The sequence below is a fragment of the Phocoena phocoena genome, chromosome 18 (genome assembly GCF_963924675.1).
Source record: "Phocoena phocoena chromosome 18, mPhoPho1.1, whole genome shotgun sequence".
In the NCBI taxonomy this organism is placed as follows: Eukaryota; Metazoa; Chordata; class Mammalia; order Artiodactyla; family Phocoenidae; genus Phocoena; species Phocoena phocoena.
In genome coordinates this window covers 46,960,822-46,988,338 of record NC_089236.1, presented here as the reverse complement: position 1 = coordinate 46,988,338, position 27,517 = coordinate 46,960,822, and the positions used below count along the sequence as shown (strand labels likewise).

The following is a 27,517-nucleotide window of genomic DNA, read 5'->3' as shown; positions in this document are numbered from 1 at the left end:
AAGCAACTTGTGAAGTTTAAATGAACATGCAATTACTGGGGTACATTTCATTTTGGGGTTGACTTTGACAGTGTACTGTAAAAAAATAAAAGGAAGGAGGGGAGTAAGGCAAATTAGCAGTTTATTTTACTCCACACATTCGAATGAGTTTCAAAATGTAATTGGAAAAATGATTTACTAATCTCCTTTAGTTGATTTTTCTTTTCTTGCTGTTATGCCGTTATAATTGTACAAAGATTTTCTTTTTTTAATTATTATTTTGTATTTTTTATAAAAAAATTACTTCAGAAGTGAAATATACCTACTATTCCATCGTATTGTCTATATCTCTTTTTTTTACCATACTTTCCATTGCATTTGAAATTAAGTAATATTAATATGGCGTTCATGTCAGTTATTTTAACAGATTTAAATATGTCTAGGATTTAATCAAAGTTAAAGTATAATTTATCTTCACCTTTTATTCTGGTTTTGTCTTAAAGATAGTAATAACATGAGTCATCCAAGATGGAAGGGTATGTTTTACCTCCCAGAGGAATTTATGCGTGGCCAAACTTTGTTCTTATTAGTAACTGTACAGGCTAAAGTAGAGAAGTTTTGTGAACAGAATTCATGGCCCTTTTTAGAGAACATATTTGAAACAGGATATTGAAAATAAAGTCCATTGGCCAACTCAGGTCTTTTTACATGATGATGTCAGCAACTATGTTGCGTGATAAAGCTGCAATATTTTCATGACAAAGAAAATTTCATATCCACATCTTTAATAAATGAAGAAGAAAAAAGTGTCCTTACTCAATTTATGTATTCCCATCAGAACCTTTGTAGCTTCTCTCAAACTGTAAATATTGAGAGTAAGATCAGAATGAAAGTGGTGTTGCATCAAAATTAATCGCTGAAGTTATTACATTGTCTCATGTATCCTGTATTCGGGCTTTTCACACAAAGCTTTGAAGAGCCCTACAGGACCAACCAAATGTAATTGATACAGAATCATTGCTTCACAACAGCTGCAGTAACAAGGTGCTGCAGCTTTTACTTTAATCTACCTTTCTTTCTGAGAGTTTATTATGTTTTTGAATTTATTCTTTTGTAGATCTGGGAGCTATCTTTTTTTATGGAAATTAATCTTTTTAGAAGATTTGTACTCTCTTTTTCAAACACTAATACATTCATTCAAGTATCCTATTATTCAGATCCAGCTGGCTTTTATCTGGTGATATTTACTTCAAAAAGCCAAGCTAAATGGTATCATAGATTAATTCTCAGGGCACAGGAAAGCTTTTTTAGAGAAAAACATGATTTGGTAATTACTTGAAATACCATAATAAAAATCACAGAAAATGTCAAAAATGTATTGTATAATCCTTCATAACAGTAAACTTCAAAAAGTTGTTTCATTGAAAATGTGGTATTCTAAGTCCATCATAATTTTCATTTCAGTCAAACATAACTGGAAAGTTTGCTTGGGGTTCTAATAAACTCTATGATGAATTTTAGGTTTATATTGTTCACACAAAGCAGTGAAACTTCAAAAGGGACATTACCCACTGCTATCTCTTACATAAATCAAACTGGAAATAAGACACGTTTTACAATTCAATTTAAGATCCCACTGAGACAATAATGTTGCAAGCTGTGCATTTTGCAAAGTAATATAGTAATGTCTACTTTGCATTTTTGAAAAACCAGATTAATCACACTTTATTGAATACGTTAGAGCAAACCTAAAATTCATCTATTATTAAAAACTTGTGCAACAAACACAAACTATATTTTATACATAAAGGACAAACTCATTTATTCATTAGGATAAAACACTTGGAGTTTGCATTTTGTAACCATGAAAGAAATGACATTTGCTATGGGGGCTGTTTTGAATTTTTAAAAGCAGTCTATGCAGAGTAAGCTGCTTGAAAATGTATTTTAGCACGTTTACCTGGTCTTAAAGCCTCCAGATAAATATAGAATTTAACTTGAAAATTTTGCAGTAAGAAAACAAAAATCATTAAAGTAAATGATATGAGCTATAGAGACATCTTCTACAAATAAAAATCATATTGCGTTTTATTTTACATGCTAGCAACTTAAAATAATATGATCATTTTATGGATTTGATAAGAAAAATAAAATCCTCCTCAGACAAAATGAAGGATTATCATGCTCTGTGATATTATCAAGCTAAAGAAAATAAGTACTTTTTGCATCTATATATTTGGATGTACAATTTTAATAAGACATTCTATATAACATTGGAAATCAAAATTTTTATGGCATCATTTAGAAATTATTACCTACATAATATATATTGTTATTTTTGAAGTCAGTATTGAGGAATTCTAGTGAATATAAGAATTGTGAATAGTGAAGAAAAGTGAATGGCAAGAATAGTGGCTGAGGCTGGGATGTATTTTTACTGGTGCATATTTTTCAATATCAGGTTAGTAAACACTGTTTTGCTCTCTATGGATGTGTATAATATTCTATATGATAACAGTTATTGAAGGTGCTACAGAATAGTAATATATATTCTGCACAGAATAGAAGTAGCAATATATTAAAACACATTCCCAGATTAAATTTTTCAATAAAATATTAAAGCCAAACTTGTTATATTTCAGAAACCTTATTATTAAATCACGAATTTGGGGGGAATATTTCCTTTATGTGTCACTCAGAGCATCCCCCCAACTTGCTTTCCTAAGAATTCTACATAACCCATATTCACTGGTAAGCTGTTACCTCCTATTAAGAAAGAGTAAATTATATCTTTTATGTGAAGACTTCCGAACAAGATACACATAGTGTTCCTTTTATTGTGGAAAATCTCTAGAGTGCATATATAAAAGGAATTAGTTTACAAGCCACTGGATTGAGATATGGGGAAGAGTATGCAGTATATCCTCACTCGATATAATTGTTTTGTCATGTCTGCCTCTGGAAACCAATTTGTTCTTCAGTCATCATCTTAGAAAACTCTAATGATAAAGAACACAATTTTTTTTTTATATTTTATCAATTTTCCAGTGGCATGAAATATCAGAATCAGGATTCTTGCCCTGGTCATATCAGTGTCGATATGGTGGATGACAGAACTTGGGATGATTATTCCTGATGATAAGTTCCTTTTCCTCCTTCTGACTATCTGATACAGCACGTTAATCATATCTTTCCCCTGCCTAAGATGATGATCAAACTCATCATCCTGACATCTGAAAACTTTCATTCTCATCTCCCTACCCTACCTAATTCTTTCTGACTCCTGATGCATTCCTAATATGTACTTTCTCCTCCAGTCAATTGAACTACCCACCTGTCATCCAGATCCACCATTCATGTTTGTCTTTGCTTCATCGCACAGTCCAGGCAATTCTCTCAAGTAGGTGTGCTCTGTGTGGTACAGTGGGAAGGATTTAGGACCACGGGTCAGGCAAATAAATGTGATCGAGTCCAGCTCTTCACCTGAAGACTTATGCGACCTCAAGCATTTCATTTTATCATCTTGAACCTCAGTTTCTTCTGCTGTAAAAGGAGAGGATGATGCTTGATGGTGTTATCTTCTCAGCAAACTCTTCTCAATCTACCCTCCTAACATACATGCTTACACGTACACACATATGTCATGTATATGCAAAAATTCTTTCATCCCTATATGACAGATATTTCATTTAATGTGTCATGTCACTTTATTTATTTGCTTATTATTTTTTCTACCCACTTCCCAATGAGAATATAAACTCCCTGAGGATATAGATTTTTATCTGCTTTATTCACTGCTATATTCCCATCACTTGCAACATTGCCTGGCATGTAGTAGGTGTTTGATATATGTTAAAAGAACGAAAGAATGAATGACTTTTGTGTCTGTTTTGTACTACAACATTCTATGGTTCAAATATATACAGAAAAATAAATTGTATGTTGTATAGTGATGTTTAAATATAATTTTTTATTCCTTGGCCTGTATACCATAATATTCTTGGCATTTGGTTCTCTTTTTATGATTATATGTTGATATTTTAAAAATTATTTATCTTCTATTTATATTTTTTCTATTTGCTATGACTGCATCATAATCTTAATAGTCTGTGGTTTCTTCCCCTTTCTTTCCAAGATTTTCAATATGCAGTATTAACTTGAATCTTTGGGTAAACAAGAACATGAAATCTTTTTCAAGGCCAGAATTTAAACATATGTTAATATGAACCTGAGTAAATGCACATCATGGAGTGATTTTCAAAAATTATTTTCACAGTCAGTAGAGATTTGACACATTTAAAATTAAGCCTCTATTCTTAACACTTTAAAATTTTATTAGATTTAAAATAGATAACAATATATTGATATAAATATTTCAAAAAATCCCATATAGTATTGACACACATAAACCATTAAAAACAAATCACTTTAAAATTTTTGTTTATAGCTGTGTCCATACAATAATTATAATTTTTTGAAAATAGTTCAAATATATAAGGTGCAAAACATATTCCAGATGCTTCTTTGTGAAAAGTAGCTCATTGTAGGAAGCATTAGAACAAAATTTCAAAGAAGAAGCTCTTGAGTAGTTAATTTGTTTTGAAAAATTGTTTAGCCTACTAACTGAAGTCTTAACTAGTTTTTTTAATATATTATTTTAATTAAGAGCAACATTTAACAAGGTGTATTTGCCCAGGTGTTAGGCCAGGTACATCTAAACGAGACCATCTGTGACTGTGGACGATGGTCCTAACATTCCATGTGAATGATGTGAGAGAATGTACATGATAGAACAGAACAGACTAGAAGTAGAAATGGTGCCATATTTTAATTTTGGAGGAGATATTGAAATTATTCAAGACAAGTTTTTGTGATCACAAGGGAAACTAACAGATCATTATAATTTTTTATTACAGAGTATTTTTGCAGTTAGATAGCTATTTATTGTTCAATAATTAAGGACCCTCTTAGAATATAATTATTTTTAATAGGTAGAATTCTTTTTACACTGAAAATATTTAAAATACAATGGCTTTATTATAGATAAAGATAATTTGGGTAGATGTTATTTTTGTAAGTTCAAGATTTTTGAAAGTTTTATTTATTTAAGTACTTGAGAAAAGATGGTAATTTCATCATTCATCATTTATTTTTCAATAAAGTATGTGTCTTTTTAATATTGATGCTGAGAAAAATTGTTGAAGAAAAGAAAAATAATGAATATGACTGACTTATCCAAATATCAATCACCCTGTGTGGGTGTTTTTTTTTCTTTTTAATTAACATAAAACCTGTGTTTAGCACTCAATTCTGACAACTGAGTCATTGGTTCATTAGTTTGGTCGAATCATTAAGTTGGTTGTATTCTCTCATATTTTTCATTGGTGACATTATGGTTATAACAATTGCACTGGATAATTTTTGAAATAAGAAATGAATAGGACTTCCCTGGTGGCACAGTGGTTAAGAATCTGCCTGGCCAGTTCAGGGGAGACAGGTTCGAGCCCTGGTCCAGGAAGATCCCACATGCTGCGGAGCAACTAAGCCCGTGTGCCACAACGACTAAGCCTGTGTGCCACAACTACTGAAGCCCGTGTGCCTAGAACCCTGCTCCGCAACAAGAGAAGCCACTGCAATGAGAAGACCATGCACCATCACAAGGAGTAGCCCTCGCTCTCCTCAACTAGAGAAAAGCCTGCGTGCAGCAGCAAAGACCCAATGCAGCCAAAAATAAATAAATTAATTAATTTTAAAAAATGAACAAAGATGCTTAAGTTTTACTTTATATTGACCCATGAGTGTTGATATTGTCAGAAAGTCAATCCTCATTTCAAAACACAGTTTCTAACTATTTCTCTTCTTCTAATTCACATTGTCATACCAATCTAAAAAAGCGTATTGTATCCATTTATTCTTGGGATAAAGATGAATGCTTTTATATTTAATTCCTGAATTGGAATTAAATTAGAAATAAATTTGTGCATATTGCTACTTATCTTTCTAAGTATATTTTTATCGCCAGCAACTGAAATTTTAGTGGTCATTTTGACCTTGAAAATCTCCTGCTGTGTCTGCCCATGAAAAACTGATGAAAAGTGCTTTGAATATTATGTCTTCACTACATATAATAGAAGCTATGGAAAGAATGATTTGGTTTTGTATAAACAGTAGCTTTCAACACACCTGCCATCTGCATGTAATCTACCACTAGGATATAATATTATTTCTATGGCCCTTCAAATCTGCCGAGTTCTTTGTGATATGTAGTCCCTTGATTTAAAGCTGCATCTCTCCATAGTGTTCTTAAGGGGGACCTTGTAATTACTGGATATTACAATTATTTGTCATACTATAAGTTGGACTAATGGCACCTTTTCAAACTATGCTTAGTTGTGTCTATTTGATTTGTTGTCTCTGTTTAGGCTATCTACCTAAGTTGTAGTTAGGATTGTTAAATCTTTAAATCCAATGATAATGTTCTACATTTATTCACTCAGTATTAATTGAGGACCCAACATCTGTCAGGCATTCATGTTGACCATTTTATTTAAAAGAATATTATAGCTTACCAGTAAGTGGGGAGAGTTGAAATTATAAAAATGCATTGATACCCATTAGTGTTAAGAACTTACTGTAGGAGTCATATACCTAATTTTGCTTACTCCTGCTCAGCTTCCTAGGCTTTATTTTTAAGTCATCCAGCTTGGCTTGTTTGGGCCTTATTCTGTGGCTTTCAGTAGAAATACACTTTTAGGAGAAATACCTTTATACTTTCTATACCCTCTTCAAGCATCATGGCTTAATCTCCCACTTACAAATCAAAGACATCCAAATCTTCCTCACTGGGCATCTGCTTTCCTTCCAAATTGCAATGCCATATTTCCAGTGCTTGTTGTCAGTCTCATTTGAGTGATTCTGAAATATCTCATTTTCAACAAGTCCAGAATCAAATGGATTTTTATTCATAATGAAACCTGATCTTCCTCATAAAGGTGATTAAAAGCTGGTATTGTGAGTTCAGAATTCCAAGATCTAAATCCCAGGGCAAGTTTAATCAACTTTAATAATACTAATGTGGATCTATCTCAGAGGTTCTAAAGATTCATTGTGATAGTGCATATAAAAGCTGAACATAGTGAGTGACACACTGGAAGCAGATGATACATATTAGATATCATCATTGTCATCATCATTATCACCATCTTCATCGCATCATTAATAATATTACCGTATCCCCAACTGTTAACTAGATACTGAAGTTACCTCTCACATTTTACTCTTTTCATCTCCATTTGTATCCAAATGATTACCACATTCTAAGAAGTTTATTTCTAAAATATTAGACATATTTCCTATTCTTCATCTTCTCTATCTTTTATTCCAGTCAAAGGATAAGATTATGTGCATATATGCTATATCTATCTCTCTTTTCTGTTATAAGCTGGTCAAGGACAAAGGCTATAGCTTATCATTTTTTAATGCCACAGTGAAATTTACCACATGTGAATGTAAGAATTGGTCTGGGTTTGCAACTATCGACTCAAAAACTGACAGAGTTAGTCCTTCTTTGTTAAATGCTGAGGATACAGTGACGAGCAAAAGAGGCATAAGCCTGATCATTTGGTGCTTACATTAAGAAAAGAAATGTTGGGTCTTTTACTTAATAGCAATGGGAAACAGTTGAAGTCCTCTAAGCAGGGGAGTGACAATGTAAGATTTGAACTTAAAAGTAATGATGGTCCTGGAATATGATTACAACAGCAGAGAGAGAAACAAAGTAGAGATAAATCACATTGATGAAATCAACAGGAATTGGACATCCGTGGCACACAGAGAAAGAGGAGGAGATAAAGATGATTCCTAGGTTTGTGGCTTATACAACTATCTGGTGATGTCATTCTTTGAGGCTAACCAGGTTTGGGGAGAAGATAATTTAACACTTAGATCCATGCATATGAGAAATATCAAAAGAATTCCATGAGCCTGTTATCCTACCTATAAGAGTTTTATGATTTTTAGAAAATTAAATAGCAATTTTGGCTCAAGTGAGAAGATTTTTCAATTTCAACATAAATAATTTGAAATTGAAATGTTATATGAAACACTGGAAGTTAAAACTGATTTCAACTGACCATGAGCAATACTTAAACGTGAACATAAAATTGCTAATATTGTATACCATGGCTTTGAGTACTCTAGTAACAGTATAGAGAGTATATTAACTTGAAATTTTATTTGATGTAATTGTAACCCTATAGGGAAATTGCAATATCTTTAGAGTGGAGAATTTCTAGTTCATTTGTTTGCCTAATGGAAAAATAATTTGATGAGTTAAAATGGGAAGAGGTAGAAATTCATTGACATTGGCTATGAGAAAGGTTAAAAGATGCAGTTAAATTAACATGGATACACTATACCAAACTGCTTTATTCTGAAGAATTTTATGTATTTATTTTAGATTGGAAAGCTTAAATATGTTCCTAGTATTGTTATTTCTACACTGTCCGTAATAGCATTATACTTTAGCTGTAGAAATTAAGCGATCTGTTGCAATATCTTAATTTCCACTGAATAGAAACATTTGACTCTTGCTTAGAGTTGTCCATATCAACAAGACACCCAAATATTTAGTCAATACAATTAATGTAGCTACTATTTGTTTCCTATACTGAGTTCTATGTAACTATTTACCAGTCTGAGTCTGCATTTGTTTGTTTTGTTTTGTTTTGTTTGGGGGATCTATTTTACCTCGTTAACACTTAGAACAAAGTGCTAATGAGTCCAAAGAAAACAACAGCATCAAAAAGCAAAGTGTTTCTGATATAATTATCTTTGCCTTCTCCACATTAAGTATTTAACCTTTTATCTTTATGGTAATGGCCTTCTTTCTTTTATTTTAAGTTCCATCAAAACTTTCTGGAATTTGGTATGAAATAAGGGAAAATATGTAAAATACTGTATTCTTTATATAATAATTTATTCTAATAACTTTCATGAGTTCAAAATCAAGGTTATTTAAATGGACACTGTTGTCTATTTTTAGTTTCCTAATACTGTTCCAGTTTTCCATGATTCCTCAAAGATTCTCAGTGTAATTGTTTTTTAATAATATCTGCCTGTTCTTCAAGTATCCATTTTTGTAGCCCATCTGACATTAATGAATTGAACTACAGCTCTGATTTTACAATTTGCTTCTTATTCTTGCAAGTCAGTCATTAGCCATGGCAAATAATATTCAAGCAAAATTTTAAAAATAAACAGTTCTGATTTCCAGTACTTTGTGTGCCACTTTGTGCAACAGCTTAACTTATGCTACTTTCAACAACACTGTGGAGTATGTAAGGCAATAGAAATATCTCAACTTGATGAAATTTAGCTAATATCATAGTTCTGCTGAGTCCAGGGACACTGATAGCACCAGTATTATATTATCACCATTACATATAAAATAAAATGTTTCAAAACAGTTCTGCATTCAAAAGAAAACAACACATGTAAAATAGAAACCTCCTTGTATGGCAAGAGTTTTAAATTTCTAGTTAACAAATATGTAACACTCAGAGTTAGGTTTAGTTAATGACAGATAACTAAAGAAAATGCCTATTTCTGGGAAAGTAACATGTTTTCCTAAATGACTCATATTTATTGGCAGTGGGATAGTTAGAATTCATGACAATATTATTCTTTCTCTCTAAGAAAAAATAGCACTTCCAAATCAAACAGGATATGTGTGCAAATATAAATTTTAAACTCTGGAAATGGCCTGCTCTGTGGACATTATTGTGCAATACCAATTAGGAGGTTTTTGTGCTGTTTTCTTTGCTAAACCACTGTACTTAAACTGGAACATTTTAAATTGTTACCCAATTAATAGTACCCTTTACAGATTGCTTCTTCCTCATTTTAAAATAAAGCAATTTGATAAAGTTGAACCAAAACACCAGAAGATTTCAGTGTTTCTACTTGCTAAAGTAGATCACTGAGCTCAGATTGTTATCCAGAAAAAGATTTAAAAGATTACATTATAGTAATTTATGAAAAGACTGTTTCTCCTATTTATGCAAAGTACTAGTATTACTGCTGACATTTCCTATCTCATTTTTTATTAGGGTGAAGTTTATCCTCTAAAAACAATAACTTGTTTATTCTCACCTACCACTGAAGTAACAGCTGAACATCTGTAGCATCTGAGACTAGTATTTACTTTTCCTTAGCAGTCTTGATTCCATTGTTAAGATGGCATTGACATTCTTCTAAGTGGTCTCCAATGGTATGGAGTAAATGCCCGCTCTTGCCATCATTTTCATTGTAAACGAATCTTGACAATGTCAGGTTCCCGTCACAGTCTATCAGTGTCACTCACTAAGCTGTGGTGTGACCGTTAGTCCCTTTGAGATTTGCCTCCTTTATCAGGGTCAGCCTGTGGGAAAATCTGAACAAATAGTTACATATCAACTAGGTATAAAAGATAATGACATTTAAATATACTTTTACTATTTTAATGCATGGTGGTTTAAAAGGCATTTCTTTTCTACAGATCACTTTAACTTTGTGTTTGATTACTTTACATGCACTCTGTCCAAAATTCATTAAAAAATATACAGTGGCCTTCTCTTTTGGAACCTATTACTTATTGGCTATGTTTAGGATTCAGTAATAAATGTAACTATTTGGGCTAGGATTTTAATCAGTACCACTGATATACATACCCATAGTTTTATTTTTTTTAATTAAAGAGAAACAGTAACAATACCCTTACCCAAAGCAGTTTTCATTTCCTTTCCTACATAAAAATTGTGTTCCAAAAAATGATCTTCTTTCTTTTATTAATGATTATCTCCACATTTAATCATTCTTTATTTTTTTTATTCATGTAATCTTTTTTTTGAACTTTTGTCTCAATTGAAAAAGTTTCAGTTGATTTGTGAAATAACATTTCAAATGTTGAGCATTCATATTTCTTTCCCTTTCTTTCAGTTTTTTACAGGAATCAGTTACTAAAATTCTACTTATAATATAGTCATATTTGTTTTTGGTTCTACTGAATATGCTATGTAACAAGATATTAAATATAAATTTTCCTGTGGTTCCACACAAGAACAAAAGGGACCAAGTACTTCTCAATTTAAAAAAAGTAAATACCAATCAGTACTTATTAATAGCAGCTGAACCAGAGTTTCTATCTTAACTATCACTCCAGACTCCACAGACATTCTCTTCCTCCATTTATAAGAGGGGAAGACGAACACAAGAGAGGAGATTCGGAGAAAACATTGTAGTGAAAAGACAGCACTTAATGGAGGGAGCTGTGGCTTAGTGATTCCTTTTTGAGAGTCCTTCCTCATCACCAAGTTCAGGGAGAGGAGTTTCAAGAGAATTACTCAAGGATTACAGATGCCTCCACCTCATTTCATAGCTGGATGTCTGCTTTGGTGTGAACTGCTGATCTGCTTTCTGTACATGTTTGAGCAAGGGGAGAAAGAATTGAGGAGAGGGGACAGAATAGAGAGAGTGGACATCATCAGAACAAAAGGACCTACACCAGAAGGGCCTTAGTTTCAAGAGACCATGGCAGTTTGGGGAGCTTAGAAGAGCAGGAAACTGCAGGAGATTTCCATTGTCAGGGACTTGTGCAGTTAGGAGGCTCCCCTGGAAGACCCCGTTAAATGATCATTACTTGGCAGGGAATACTTGGCATTTAGGCACCTGCCACCTGGGAGATGTCAATGGCCAATAGGCATAGCCATAGAAGCAACAGTGCGGGGATGACTGGAGCAAGAACTGGTTGGATGGGAGACTTTCACCCTCCCACCCAAGAGAATAGATGGAAAAGCTGTCCAAGCCCCTCTGTCTTCCAGCTCCCTAGGCCCTAGGGCTGGCAAGTGCTGATGGAGATGAGGATGCAGAGAGTGACGTTAAGTAGAATGGATTTTCTTATACTCAAAATCTGCTCAAGGTTATTAAGGGGCAGAGGAGGGAGCCTTAACAGAGCATATCTGAAGGCAGTAATTAGAGGAAAAATTAAGCTAGTTTTTATTTGTTATCCATCAGTTCTAACTGTTTGAGAACCTGGTTACCTTTAACATAGGGGTGGCTTCAAAATTTAAGGGTTTCTCCCCAAAGTAGTCTATTTCTCTGTTTATAACCTGATCCATCATAAAATATGTATCATAAAATACCATAAAAATATAAAATGGAAGGATACAAAATATAGTCTGAGCTCAGAAAAAGACTAAGATAGTCCACCGAGCTATTTACTTTTTCAGAACCTACGACTATGTTTTAAAGTTGGGGGTGCAGAGGATGTAAGCAGGGAACGTCCCATACCTATTCCTTATGAATCAGAATTTCAGTTACATTGAACCTTAAAACCACCTTGCTTGTCCTTGAGAAATACACATCTTTTACAGGAAAGGAAACCTAAACACACACAATTACTTTTTGTATATATGTTCCATATATTTGCATATATAATTATAGATATATTCTTACTATCGGTATAATTAGGCAGAGTAAATAAACTGTTTCAGATTATATAAATGCATAATTAATAGCTTTTAACTAGAGACAAAACAGGTAATCAGGTGTTAATTTCAATTTTTCCTCTTGTGTTCATGTACCCACTTACATCTGGTTGCTGTAAGATGGTACATTTGTTAATTCTCACTCCACCAAAATCACACCATTGCATGAGGAGCTGGCCTTCCTGATGCTTGTGGTTACACTACTTAACTTCATCATGTAACAGCTGCCTGTGTGTTCTGCCGTCAGTCAGAGCGCAGATTTATTTCCACCCGTGTAAGCAGGTGTTTAGCCTGAGATTGTTCCCATGCTTCTCCACAATATGTGTTTAGGAGTAGGTGTAGGAGATCCTCTCTCCCTTTAATCCTTACCTCCAACACATTGAAATATGGATATAGAGTCTAGATAATCAAACAGCTGGATGAGCTGAATCTTTTCATGAGCTCATGACCAATTTCCTTGGTTCAAAACCATTTTATATATTTATCAAATGTCTGAGTTTTTGCATACACGTCTCTACCCCCTGTTATAGAGTATGTTCTTTAAGGATACTAGGGCTAGATGAAGTTTGTCTTTTTATTCCATTGTAAAGTCAAAGAAATGGTAGGATTCTACAAGAATGGAAGAGAAGAATCAATTCTTTTCTGTTTCTCTGTAACTCTCCTTACCAACTGTTAGAACTTTTCTTATATGTGAAATCTGCTGTCTCCTGTAAGTTTTCATGCAGTCATAATAATAAGCTTTAATCTTAAAGGTGTATATGTGTATGCATGTTTGTGTGTAGGCTCACACATAGATACTGGCTTATATCAAATATATTGGCTTAAACCAAAGCACTTGAAATTATACATTTAATAACTATGGGCATGTCTTGTTCTGAAGTGGCCTATTTTCAATACTTATTTATTCATGCTAATAGAGGAGAAGGATGTTATAAATTAAGCAAAACTCACTTACAGCTGACTTGGTTATATATTGTATATTTTTCATTAGACTTAGTTTCTTAATTGTTTGCTCTATTTATTACCCAAATGAGCTAACATCATGAGTATTTAACAAATGATGATTGGCGGAGATGGCTAGGAGCATTTTATGTAGTGAGAAAATCCAATCTAGTGTTATAAACTTGCTATGGAAAATTCATATATAGATGATTGATATTTACCCTTACACAAGGGACTGATATCCTGTGATCCAAAAGAGATGTGGAAATAGGTGGTATTTTGTATATAATCTGTTACCAGAATGATTTAATCAGAATTTTAACTTTATATTTTACACTTTGATAATGTGAAAAAATAGAATTATAAGTGCTTCTCTATTGATATAAGAGTGAAATTGAAGTATATTGGGCAAATGGCTTTTCCCATTTATTAACTGGTAATCTAGATGTAAATAAAAGAAATTGGCTCAATTGGACAGAGAAACAAAAGTAGATAATAGGTATAAGCAGAACTCAAACTCAATCCAAAATAATGAATATGAATATTTTTCCCTCCTCCATATATTAGTTAATATTAGTTAACCTCAAAAATGCAATCTACTATGAAAATGTAATCCTTGGATATTTTAAATGAAATATAAAGAGAAAATTATCTATTATTTATAAATTTCCAATGCAGTTCCCATATTCAATATTTATTCCAAAGTGTTATTTCTATATCCAAATAGTTGGTGATTATGCTTTAACTCTTGTTTTAAATGATAACATAAAAAGTAAATATGTAACGAAGAATTTTGCATATACTTTGATAAAGGCAATATAAAGTGAAAATGTTTAAAACGTTTTGTCACTGAATGCTTTCTTGACATAATATGTTCAAAAAATTTATATACTTACAGCTTTTGCATGTTTGACTAGGACCTTGGTATAAAGCGTCAAAAAAGTCACGAGTAGAGAAATAAATTGTATAAATTTGTGAATATAGAAGTGAAATTTTATATCATAGTGTAGGAGCAAGCTGGAGAGATTGCTTTTATGTGAGTCATTTCTGTATGAAGCTATAAACTTTTTTTTTAGCCAAAAGCTGTCCTGGTTTCTTGTAAAATAATAAAGATATCCATTTTAATTGATTCTCTTCATTGTTTAATAAAATTGCTTTGTCTGATTGCTGAAGAATTTGAATTGAGTTTTCATTACCCACTTCTGAACAATTTACTCTAAGATCCAGACAGTATTGAGCTAATGAGTTTGAATTTATATTGAACCTTAACTGTCTTCCTGAAATAAATGGAAAAAAAAAATCATGGCAGCAACTAAGTATTCTTCATGAAAAACTATGTCTTAGAGATTTTACAATGAGGCTTTTAATAGAGCTAAAACATTTAAATTGGAGTTTTACCTACTTTGCTGTTTCTAAGCATATTATATGAAAATACAGTTTCTTTTCCTTTTTTAAGAAATGAAAACTCATAAGCTGACAGAGATATTACAGAAACTTTCTTTCAAGTGGGTAGTTTGTATATTCAACAGATTCAGTTAAACAATAAATTAATGGTAAAATAATTTAATCTGAGAACATGCCTAAATTGAAATGATATATAAAAACCTTCCAAGGAGTACCCTATTAAGGTGTTTCAAGATCTGTTTAATCTGAGACGTGGCCATGATGTTGAAATACACGCCCTTAAAGGTACTGTTCTGACTTTGGCACCTGTATTGCCACAGTCATAAACCTAAGTTTCTCTGCAGTTGGAAACAAGAGATATATTTATTGATTCACACACAGTTAATTTATTGCTTTGATATTATTATCTTTTGTAAATGATCTTTGTGTTCCCTGGAGCATGTCTAACCAAGCTGGGCATTTAATGATTCTATGTTTAGGATTTTCTGTGGAATTAAACTGGGAACTTTAACTCTGAAGGGTGACTGGGATTCTATTATACAAGGATAACTTTGGGTTCTATAACTATGAGTGTGCTTCAGTTCCAAGAAGTAATTAATTCTCTAGGTATATAATAGAATCCATTTTATATTAAGTTGGTTAGTCAAACAGGAGTAGACTTCATGAATAGGCTACCTGTTGTAAAAATGTTATTTTTCAGAAAATTTGAGACTGTATTTAAGAAATAGAAAAACAAAAGGAAAATATGGTTTAGGGGAAATTTACTTACTTGAGCTTATTTCCCAAGAAATCACTTAGCCAATCTCCAAATGTGATATATATATTTTTTACATCTTTATTGGAGTATAATTGCTTTACAATGGTGTGTTAGCTTCTTTTGTATAACAAAGTGAATCAGCTATACATATACATATATCCCCATATCCCCTCCCTCTTGTGCGTCCCTCCCACCCTATCCCAACCCTCTAGGTGGTCACAAAGCACTGAGCTGATCTGCCTGTGCTATGCGGCTGCTTCCCACTAGCTATCTATTTTACATTCGCTAGTGTATATATATCCATGCCACTGTCTCACTTCGTCCCAGCTTCCCCTTCCCCCTCCCCGTGTCCTCTAGTTCATTCTCTACGTCTGATATGCTTTTTAAAACTTCATTTCCAATTATTCATTAGAAGATTTGGAATAATATTGTATCCAAATAATTGATATTCATTCCCCACAGGCAGCAGTGAAGGTTCTTGAGAAAAGGAAACACTGTACTCTTCCCCACCCCGGGGATCTCAGGCTTCTGTTACCTGCCCCCACATACCTAGAGCACTTAGCCTTCCAGTCAGTCATCCTCTCTGCCATCTTCAGCAGAGCCACCTTCTGCCAAATGGTACGATGGCATTTTTTAGCACTAAAAATGAAAGTTGCAAAGAAAAAAATCTAATGATCGGATAGTGAAATATAGGACATAGTAGATAGGTACACTACATTTAGACAGCTAAACGTGATAAAGAAAACCATAGTATTTTAAACAAGAATCAGACTGATCAGAAGAATAATGTAGCAAAGAACTGTTTGTATTAAACACAAATGAAGAGTGGTGAGTGATAAAACATGGCCCCAAACTGGCTAGCTTTAAGCCTAATTTCCCTGAGTGATAAGTGGGTACTGTTGCATGCAAAGAGGACAAATATTTTTCCTTTGACTCTCATTATTAGAACATTTTATAATGCTTCAATTTTCAGTGATTTATATCCTTAGCCATTTTAATTAATGAGATATACCATGTTTCACTGTTTTACTTGAATAGAGAAATGATGATATATGTGTATTTTTTACAGGACTGGAACTGCCTTTTATGATGATGCCCCACCCTCTAATTCCTGTCAGCCTACCTCCAGCATCTGTCACCATGGCAATGAGCCAGATGAACCATCTCAGCACCATTGCCAATATGGCGGCAGCAGCACAAGTTCAGAGTCCCCCATCCAGAGTTGAGACATCTGTTATTAAGGTAATTGTTTAATTACATGATTGATTTGCCTTAAGCCAAAATCATCTTCAGCCACCATCACTCAATCCATTTTTCTTACTCCACAAGTAGTTCTAACTCTAAAAAGCTAAGCGATAGTGAATAGATTATGAGAAAAAAAAGTCACTTATAGTAATTAAAACCAGGGGTACAGTATTTAGGCAGGTTAGGCTAACTTGAAGTTCTCTACTATATCTACTAAGGGAAAGATGAACATAGCATTTTAAATGATATACTTCAAATTGTGTGTATGTGCTTATATGTATGGTTGTGTTTGTGTTTGTGGGTATGTGTGTATGTGTGTGTGGTGTTATGAACCATAAGGTGTGGAAAATGGTATCTGATTTGTTTTCAGAAGACCAGAAGGGTTAAATTATGGTTCTGCCACTTAACTAGCTGTGTCACCTTGGGCATGTAGCTAAATCTTTCTGATTATTTCTACACCTAAAAAAATGCATAATACAGTGTGGGTGTAAAAACTAAATGAAATAATAAAATTGAAATTTTTTGTAAATTCAAAAATACACCATAAGTAGAAGATAACATTACTGTTATACAGGTATCACGTATATGTATATATACACACTTCTCTGGCTCTCTCTGTATATGTGTGTGTGTGAGGTATGTGTATACTTTTAAATATGTGTGTGTGTATACTTTTTCATTCATATTATTTTATAATGTATATTTAAATCAAAGTACTCTATTTATTTATTTATTACTGGAGTATAATTGCTTCACAATGCTGTGTTAGTTTCCACTGCACAACAAAGTGAACCAGCTACATGTATACATATATCCCCTCCCTCTTGGACCTCCCTGCCACCCACCCCATCCCACCCATCTAGGTCGTCACAGAGCACCGAGCTGAGCTCCTTGTGCTATACAGCAGGTTCCCACTAGCCATCCATTTTACACATGGTAGTGTATATATGTCAATCCCAGTTTCCCAGTTCATCCCACCCTGTCCTTCCCCCTCTGTGTCCACCCATCCATCCTCTATGTCTGCGTCTCTATTCCTGCCCTGAAAATAGGTTCATCTGTACCATTTGCATTGTCAGAATAGATTATTAATTTTTAAACTAAGTAAAAGATACCTCATGCTGCATTATCCATATTTGACATAATTATTATCTTGTTTTTCTGAATATAATACATGTGAGTTTAGGGGAGTCTCTGGAGCATATTTTACATAAAAGGCCTTGCTACAATTCTTATTCATTGCTGGTGGTAATGCAAAATGGTATGGCCATTTTAGTAGATGGTTTGGTGGTTTCTAATGAAACTAAACATACTCTTACCCTACAACCGTATAATTTTTATCAAAAGGAGTTGAAAATTTAGGTCTATACAAAAATTTGTCCATGGGTATTTATAGCAGCTGTTTTCATAATTGCCAAAATTTGGAAGCAACCAAGATGCCTTTCAAGAGGTGACTGGATAAAAAAATTGTGTACCTCCGTGTGCGATGACTTTGTTGTTTGCCATTTGTGACAATGTGGATGGGCCTGGAGGGTATTATACTTAGTGAAATAAGTCAGACAGAAAAAGACAAATACTGTATATTTTCACTTATATGTGGAATCTAAAAAATAAAACAAATGAACAAATAGAACAGAAACAGATTCACATATACAGAGAACAAACTAGTGGTTACCAGAAGGGAGAGGGTTGGGAGGGAGGGTCAAAATAGGTGAAGGGGATTAGAGGTACTGAACTACTAGGTATAAAATAAGTAGGCTACAAGAATGTAATGTACAGCACAGAAAATATAGTCAATATTTTGTCATAACTTTGTATGGAGAGTAATCTATAAAAATATCGAATTACTGTGTTGTACGCCTGAAACTAATATTGTAAGTCAGCTATACTTCCAAAAACTGAATTAGCATTTGTTAAGTGAGTGAGCCATGGTTCAACAACAGACCACAAGAAAAAATGAAATAGAGAAGTTTATTACTCACAGGTCATGGAGGAAGTACTTGGCATGCCTCAGGGGACCAGACAGGGGGGTCAAGGCAGAGTGCAGACAGAGAGAACAAGGCAGGACCTGAGGCAAATGGCTTTATTAGGATCCATGGGTGGGGTATTTCAGGATTTCCAGGCTGGGGCTGGATTGGTCAATTCAAACCAAAAGAGTAGGGTTTTGGTAAGTCTCCCACGGGTCTTATTTAAGAAGACTGTTGATCACAAGGGCTTTTGGGGAAGTCATACCAGGGACTTACATTTGCTTATGACTTTGGCTGCTGTCTAGAGCATGCACTTGCATGAAGGGGGCTAGTGTCAGTTTAAGGTCCCTGTAGGCCACGTGGTAAAACAAAATGGATGCTGAAGCAGCAATACCACAGAGTAGCTTAGCTGAATTCTCACCACCATAAAATGGAATATTATTCAGAGCTAAAAAGCAATGAACCATCAAGCCATGAAAAGGTATGGAGGAAACTCAAATGCCTACTGCTAAGTTGAAGAAGCTAGTTTGAAAAGGCTACACACTGTATTGTTTCAAGTGTAGGACACTTTGGAAAAGGCAAAACTATGGAGATCCTAAAAAGATCAGTGGTTGCTAGTGGGTGGGAACAGAGGATAAACAGATGGAGAACAGGGGGTTTTTAGGGCAATGAAAATACTCTATATGGTATTATTGTGATGCATTTAAGTCATTATACATTTTGTAAAGACCCTGTCATTACTTATATAGAAAGTTGAATAATATGCAAATAGGAATTTTTCATATAATAATACTCTATAAACAAAGATGTGTACTTGCTCCTTAAATAATTTTTGGAAGAATCCTTACCAGAGGAAAATAACAAGAAATATCACAGGAGGCCAAGATCAACTACCAAAATATTCTTTCCTGAGAGAATGCCACTGAATGCTACATTGTCATCAGTGAGGGAACCGATTTGTTAATCAAGGTATCGATTCAATTTATGATCAATTTTGATAATAGTTATTACTGAGAATTCAACATTTTCATTGTCTCACTCATTTGAAGCAGTGTTTAGTAAACTCATATGATACGTATTAATTAAACTTAATTTAGGGGAAATTTTTATTTTCCCCAAAGAAAATGGTTGACTCTTATGTCACTTTAAAGAGTATGGGGCCCAAGTGGGTAATTAGAATAGAGCCTACAAGTTTGTTTGCCTGAAAAGATTCTAAATATGAAGGCCAATTAAAAGTGAAATGTTAAATACCAAAGAAGATTTACCCGCACTGGAAGAAATGATAAAACAAGAGAAAATAGGCTTTGAGGGATGGTCCATATGCGGAAATGTGCTATTTACATTTTTTGACAGTAATGACAAGAGTTAAAATTAAAACTCAACCCAAATGAGAATAGCAAAAAGAATTTATAGGACAAAAGAAAAGCAAAACCATAGCTCTCAGAGTTACAAGCTTAAAAAAATGTTTTGTTATCTATTTCTACGAACTAAAGGAACTCCAATGATTTTCTTATAAACCTATTTATGAAAATGTACCTACCAGTTCAAGCAGTAGAGCAGGGTCTGCAAGCTGCTGAACTTGGGGAAAACCTACGCTGCTGTCAGTTTTTGGATGGACCATGAATTAAGAATGATTTTACATTTTCAACTGGTTGGAAAAAAAATCAAAAGAAGAATAATCTTTCATGACACATGAAAATTATATGGAATTCAAATTTTAGTGTCCATAAATAAAGTTTTCTGGATATTAGCCACACTCTAATTTACGTAATGTCTATGGCTACTTTCAAATACAAAGGCAGTGTTGAATAAAATATTTGCTAGCTAGCTTTTTATAGGAAAATTTTGCTAATCCTTGAGTTCTGATTAAATCAAACCCATGTGAATCTTAGGCTGTGGTGAATGGAAGCAACGCAAACTAAACTGTCAAACACCATAGAGCCATAGGATTTGGCATTGAAAGGAAAAGAAATTAAAAGCATTGAGGAAAAGAAAATTATATAGGTGAGGACAGTACCACCATGACATTGTTATTTGCTTTAAATGCAAGCCTCCATGACAGTGTCTGCTAAAGTACTGAATTTAGATTTTCTCTGGTTGATTGTCTTGGACTACTGTAAATATTTTAATAAGGTAACTTTGAGGAGGGAGGAAAAGGATATATACTGTTTACACAATAATAATTCTACCTTAAATCCCAAATAGCTAAATGTCTAAGATTATATTAAATCATTAGACATTCTGTATTAGTCTATTATGTATCAGTGAAACCCATATACTTTTACTGTTTAATATTCGTAGAACGTGAAGAGTCATAGGCTTGGGATGTTAAGTGTTTCGTAATCCAGCTCCCTCCATGGTGGAGAAAGCATTCCTGCATCCTCTCTACCCATTTTTATATATCTATTTTATAGAAGGCCTATTCTATTTTCAGCAAATTTAAGAGTGTGAAGGTATTAATTGATCAAATTAAAATTTTCCTCTCAATAGCTTCTACTTTAACTTTATTCTTTTGGAAAAAATGTCTCCTAATTCTTCTGCGTTCTAACTATTTAAATATTTAAGTCCTCTGCTATAGTACCTATGATGTTTCTTTTTTCCAGACCAAAATTCTAATTTCTTCTGACAATTTTTCATCAAGCCTCTTGGTTGACCTTCCTTTTCTTAAATAAGCCCCCTCCTCACTACCCCTCTCCTGCATATTACTCTAGAAGTGAACCCATCAGTGAAGAGACCAGAACTAACATAAACCTCAGTTTGGACAATAGTTTATAAATGTAGTCATAGTTCATAACTATTTTTGCTAGTTGAATGTGTGACTCAGTAAATCTCATGCATTTTTGACATGAAATTCTACTAAGCCAATTCTTTATCTTTTACTTGTATTAGGAATTTGCATTTATCCATATTAATTTTTTTATTTTCCAGTCTATTGATTTAGGCTCTTTAGATATTCTTGAGTGTTAATACTCCAAACTATCATATTAGCTATTTATACCATCTTTGTATCATTTCCAAATTGTAAAAGGATTGTATTACTTTAAATCACTGAGGAAAATAAACAGTATAAATCAAGAGATCAATTCCTCTTGTCATTAGAGATTTTCTAATAGGCTGAAATGTTCTACTAATTGGTTCTCTTTGGGAATCATTCATCAAGTAACCCCAAATCCCCCTGAATGAATCAATATTTTTCTCACTTTTATTTAATAAATTCACAATGATATTATAAGTATTTTTTAAAAATGGTTCTTTCTGAAATAAAAAGAAAATTAAAAAGAAGCAAGACAACATATTTTAGTGGTTTAAAACATGGATTCTGGAGGAAGACTTCCTGGGTTTATATTCCAGCTCTGCCATCTCCTAGTCTTATGACCTTGTAAAAGTCACTTAATATCCCTGTCTTTGTTTCCTTTTCCGTACAATGGGGATTATATCATTACTACCTCATCAGGTTGTCATAATGAGTAAATTAGTATTTATAAAATCATTAGAAGACTTTCTATAGTGACATTATCTTCATATTATCACTGGTTTATTTTCCCCCCAAGTATTCACAATCTTCTGTTTAAAAATAAGTTCTAGAATTTTATAGGGAATCTGTGTCAAGCTTTTGAAATATAGTTGCAATTATATAGTAAGACCTCTCTCTCTGTCTCTCTCACTCTCTTTTGCTTGTTCAACCCTTTTCACCTAACAAAAGTAGTGTATTTTGCTTTTGGTGGGTTTGCTAGTTCAGTAGTATACAAAGCAGACTTTTAAATGTATTTTTTTTCCAGATTTCACTTTTTTTTAGTGATAATATGAAATTGTTTTTGAGAAATTTGGCAACATTCATATTGTTCTACATTACTGAATAATCTTTCCTCACATGCCACATTACAGCATTTTTCTGAGAACAGGGAATATGACTTAAATTTGTTAATTTTCTCTGCCAATCTGCTGTTTTGTGTGTGTGTGTGTGTGTGTGTGTGTGTGTGTGTATGTGAGAGAGAGAGAGAGAAATAGAGATTGTTTATGACATTCTCATTTAAAGAATTAAACATTGAAAAAAATTTTAAATACAATGTATACATTTTCCATTCTCTAATACTTTTTTTCAAAACAGGTCCCTAAAATGCTATATCAGTAAATAGGACTTTACTTGTGTGAAGTTCAAAATGTTTAAAGATTATAAAAACTAGAACCAGAGTAACCAGATTCTTGAAGTAGATTAAAAAATCTTACAGCTATGTCATTTACCTCATGTTTGCTTTGGGGTACAGAATAGTTTATCTTGGGACAAACATAAATAGCTCTAGATGTATGCATCACTTTTAAACATTTTTTTTTGCAAAAAACTATTTCGTCTAAATTTTACTTGGATTTAGAGAAACAGTTAAGTCTTCTCTCTTCATGTTTATTTGGGTATTGATATTAAATATGAAAAGAGAATGCTTACAAGAAAAAGGAAGTATTAAAACACAACTACCACTAAGGATACCATACATCAGTGTATTGAAATATAAGACATATTTAGATCCATGAGTTTATAATAATACTAAATATAATACAATTCTCCCTTGGAGAATTCTAGGGAATTGATTCTTTTAAAGGACAAATGAGGGTTTAAATAAAGGATAAAGGTGTGGAATCAAGCATTTTCCTGCCTTTCCCATACAGACTGTCCCTCAGGATAACACAATGATGCATGAGAGAAACTTTCTATTCATATAGATAAATGAGTATGGAATGATATATTGCAAATAAATGAGTATGGAATGATATATTTCGAATTCATCAAATTGCACGTCCTAATGAAGTGATGAATCTGGGCTATGATTATCAGTGGTGGCTGGCATCATAAAATGCAACCAAGAAGACATTATGCACTTCCAGTGAAAGCATACACCACCATCTATGAAGTACTCTTGCCCCCACATCAACTTGAATCAAGCATCCAGATGCACTTACGCCAGATATTCAGAGGACAGAGGAACACAGAGACGAATTAGACCCATCAAGGAACTGTAAGCAGTTCATAGAGGTGGTGGCCACTTAGAACATACACAGTGCCTTAACTAGATAAAAAATTGGCTTTAAACATTTGGCACGAACAGAGTGATGCCAATTGATGGCAATGCTGGCCAAATCAGAACTTACCATTTCTTCCTTGCTCTCCTCCCTCTATTCTACCTACTTGACTATAGAAAAGGAGAGACTTCTCTTTTAATTAAGATAATAGTATTTATTATTACATAAGCCTGAGGTATAACTTCTGAGTCGAGACTGCCTTTTGCTGCTCAAAGTAACTGTAGGAGTTTATATTACCAAATAAGAATCTGGAAAGTTACTAGGCTGCCTAATTTTCATACAGTTATGGGAAAAACATAGTTCCCTATCAACACTGAATAAGTTTGAAGAGACAGTAGGAGAATAAAATGAGGTTGTTTATGACTACACTCATGGGTCTTACCACTTTCCCATTTAGCAAAATTGAGTATTTCTTGAGTATCATCATCAAAACAAATAAAAAGAGCTATGTAAATATCCCTTGAAGCCTCAATTTAGAACTCTGAGTTAAGGAGTTTTGATGGTGGCTACCAGATATTCTACCAGATGCAAGTATATTCGGTTTGTTGATGTCTTCCAGAAGTACTTTTTAACATTTTCCTGAACCCAGAATCCCAATCCTATTATTTATCCTTTCAGTTCACTTTTCCAGAATAAGAGAATATGGGTGTCACAATCAGTGTGTATGATTCTGGATTTCACTAACAGCATTTACTAGCTGATGATATATGCTCCATGAGGGAAAGGAGTTTTGTCATTTTGTTTACTTACGTGTAACCAGAGCCTAGAACACTGGCATATATTAAGTGCTTAGTAAATATTCTCTGAACGAATGAAGTCTGAGTTGTGTTAAAGCTCAGGAGTTTAGGTTTTATAAAGTGCTAGTCAACTTTAATTTCATAAGATAAAAGTTGTATTAAGATAAATTTAACATTAGTATATCTTCTCCCCACTTCTATAACATACTCAATAAGGGAATTGCTAACTGATAAAGAGACGAAAATGAAGATAATTAAAGAGAGCAATATAAAGTAAAGCTAAATGAAATAACCCATTTAGAGAAATGAGTTGTGATTATTTAATCTTACTCTAAGAAAATATTTTAAGTTGATAAAATATAATGCATTTTGTGGTGGAGGTGAGGCAGCAGACACAATACATTTTTTAATGTTTAATTAATCACGTGTGTAATACCGAACATTTTATACGTTTTATTTAATTTTTATTTAATTTATTTTTTTATTGAAGTACAGTTGATTTACAATGTTGTGTTAGCTTTGGTTGTACAGCAAAGTGATTCAGCTATATATGTATATATTCAGCTAGATATATGTATATATATTCCTTTTCAGATTCTTTTTCCTTATAGGTTATTACAAAATATTGAGTATGCTTCCCTCTGCTATATAGTAGGTCCTTGTTGGTTATCTATTTTATATATAGTAGTGTGTATATGTTAATCCCAAACTCCTTTTTATTTTAGAATTAATTGTTTTAAATTCCACCTTTGATTCTGAATTGTGGTAGAGACCAATACTTCTTGTTCTACCTAGAGGCAATAAATGCAGCTTTCCCTTTATTGTTATTCTGATACCATTAGTTTATTAGTATGACCTTTTTTTTTTTCAGTGAGAGTGTATTCCTCTTACATTTTCATTTATTATTGTGGCTAGTTTTATAAAGATGAAACACTGCAAAAGATTGTGTTTTATTGATTGGTGGAGTTATGATGCAGGACTATAAAGCAGTGTGTTGAAGTATTAAATTAAATATTCTTCCTCTTTGTCCTACTTCAGGGCCATTTTGGAGGTTAAAGGGTCTCACACAAATGAAATGATAAATCCAGTTTACATAGTTTCCCTATAGACATTGAACTGCTTCTTTCTTATTATGTCTGAATAAAACTCATTATCTATTTTGTTTCAGTAATAATTATGAGATTCTCTCCTAAGCAATTCTTTACTGTCTCCATTATTCTCCATCTTATAGCATACTCTGGAAAGGCAAGCATATAAATATGATAAAAGAATTAAGCTGTTGAAATAAATTAATTTATTGTGCAACAATGTATTCAAATCTTACTTGCTCAATGGATTTTACTTTAATGAAATTCTTCAAAGAACAATACATCATGTTCCAAAGATTGAAATTATACATTAAGTGAAATGACTGAATATGTTGTGTCTCAGTTTATAGAAAGTTTCAATTAAATACTTAAGCTTCTAAAGCATAAAAATTTGCATAAATTAAAATATTTCTTTAAGTAAAAGTATTAAATATTGTCTGTATCCTTTGTTCTTAGACAAAAAATATAATTAAAGTAAAAATAAGCTAAAGCTAAAATAAATACTACAATTTCACCTATGATTCCTAAGCCTTAAATTATGATTTAATATTATTTTACATTAAGATTTTAATCTAGCTTATTTTTGACTTAGTTTATTATGTGACCTTTAGAGTGTTATGAATGTATAAGTGAATAAGTGAATAATGCATGAATGAAAAGAATCATCAAGGAAAACTTTTACAGTTAAATAAAATTGACTAATGAAAAAATTGTTATACTTATGTGGAAAATAAATAAATAATTGTTCAATGGCACAATCATTGTTACTAGAGTTTTGTGCATTAAATATTTACATATTTTATGAGTTAAATATCTCAGGAAAAAATCAGTTTCTCATGCTTTCCATTAGTGCCACTGAGAAATCTATTATGACAGGAAACTCAGACTTGCAAAATGATTTTAGAGGGATTGATTTATTTCAAGATTGCACTTTACCTCTGTTTGGCTAAACACATGCCACTGAAAATATGATCACTTACATAATTATTCAGAGGAATATTAAAATGTATTGATGGATAAACATTGATTGAGTGACTTTGGGAGAAAATAGAATGGCTAATTTAGATAATTTTATTTATATAAAAATATAATAATGTTGTTTCCTAAATATATACCATGTGTTTCTGCATAATCCAAGTGTTAAGAATTAGATGTATTAGGAATTAACTTTAAAGCTTAGCAAACTTATGTACCTCTTTATCAGAATTTCGAGAAATCAAGGTTAGACTCTATATCATGTATATCTGGTCATGTATGCAGTTAACTATAGCATGGCTTATTAATACATTTATACAGACTAAAAAGGAGTTCTATACAGTTTTATAAATCCATACTCTATAATAAATGCACAGATATTCCAAAAATGATACAAACTCCAGCCTTTGAATGCTGCACAGAAGCCAAGATTATCCTTTGATTTGTGATTGCAAAGACTTGATGTGACCTTTATTGCCTTATTTTTAAATTAAAAATTGTGGGATATTTGTGCAATTGAATATATTAAAAAGTAAAAAAGGTAAACTATTAATACAGGCAATAACCTGAATGAATCTAAAAAACATTTCGTTGTGTAAAAAAAACCAGACATAAAAAGTATGTACTATATGAGTCCATTTTTATGAAATTCTAGAACCAGCCAAACTACTCCCTGGTGATAGAATTCAGAAAGACGTTGCTTCTGGGGATAGAAGGAATAGGCTGGGAAGGGGCATGAGAAATCTTTCTGGGGTTATGGAAACAGTCTAGATCTCGACAAAACTCATCAAACTGAACGCATAATAAATGTACAGTTTGAAGCTGCTTC

The 27,517-nt window shown here is 32.9% G+C and overlaps 1 protein-coding gene across 1 annotated transcript in view; it reads left to right on the top strand.

Moving 5' to 3' along the window:
• Positions 1-27,517, top strand: part of DACH1 (dachshund family transcription factor 1) — a 374,169-nt gene that overhangs the window by 263,918 nt on the left and 82,734 nt on the right. The window contains 2 exon segments of the mRNA XM_065895933.1: positions 16,069-16,224; positions 16,676-16,848. Coding sequence (XP_065752005.1) covers positions 16,069-16,224; positions 16,676-16,848 — 329 coding nt within the window.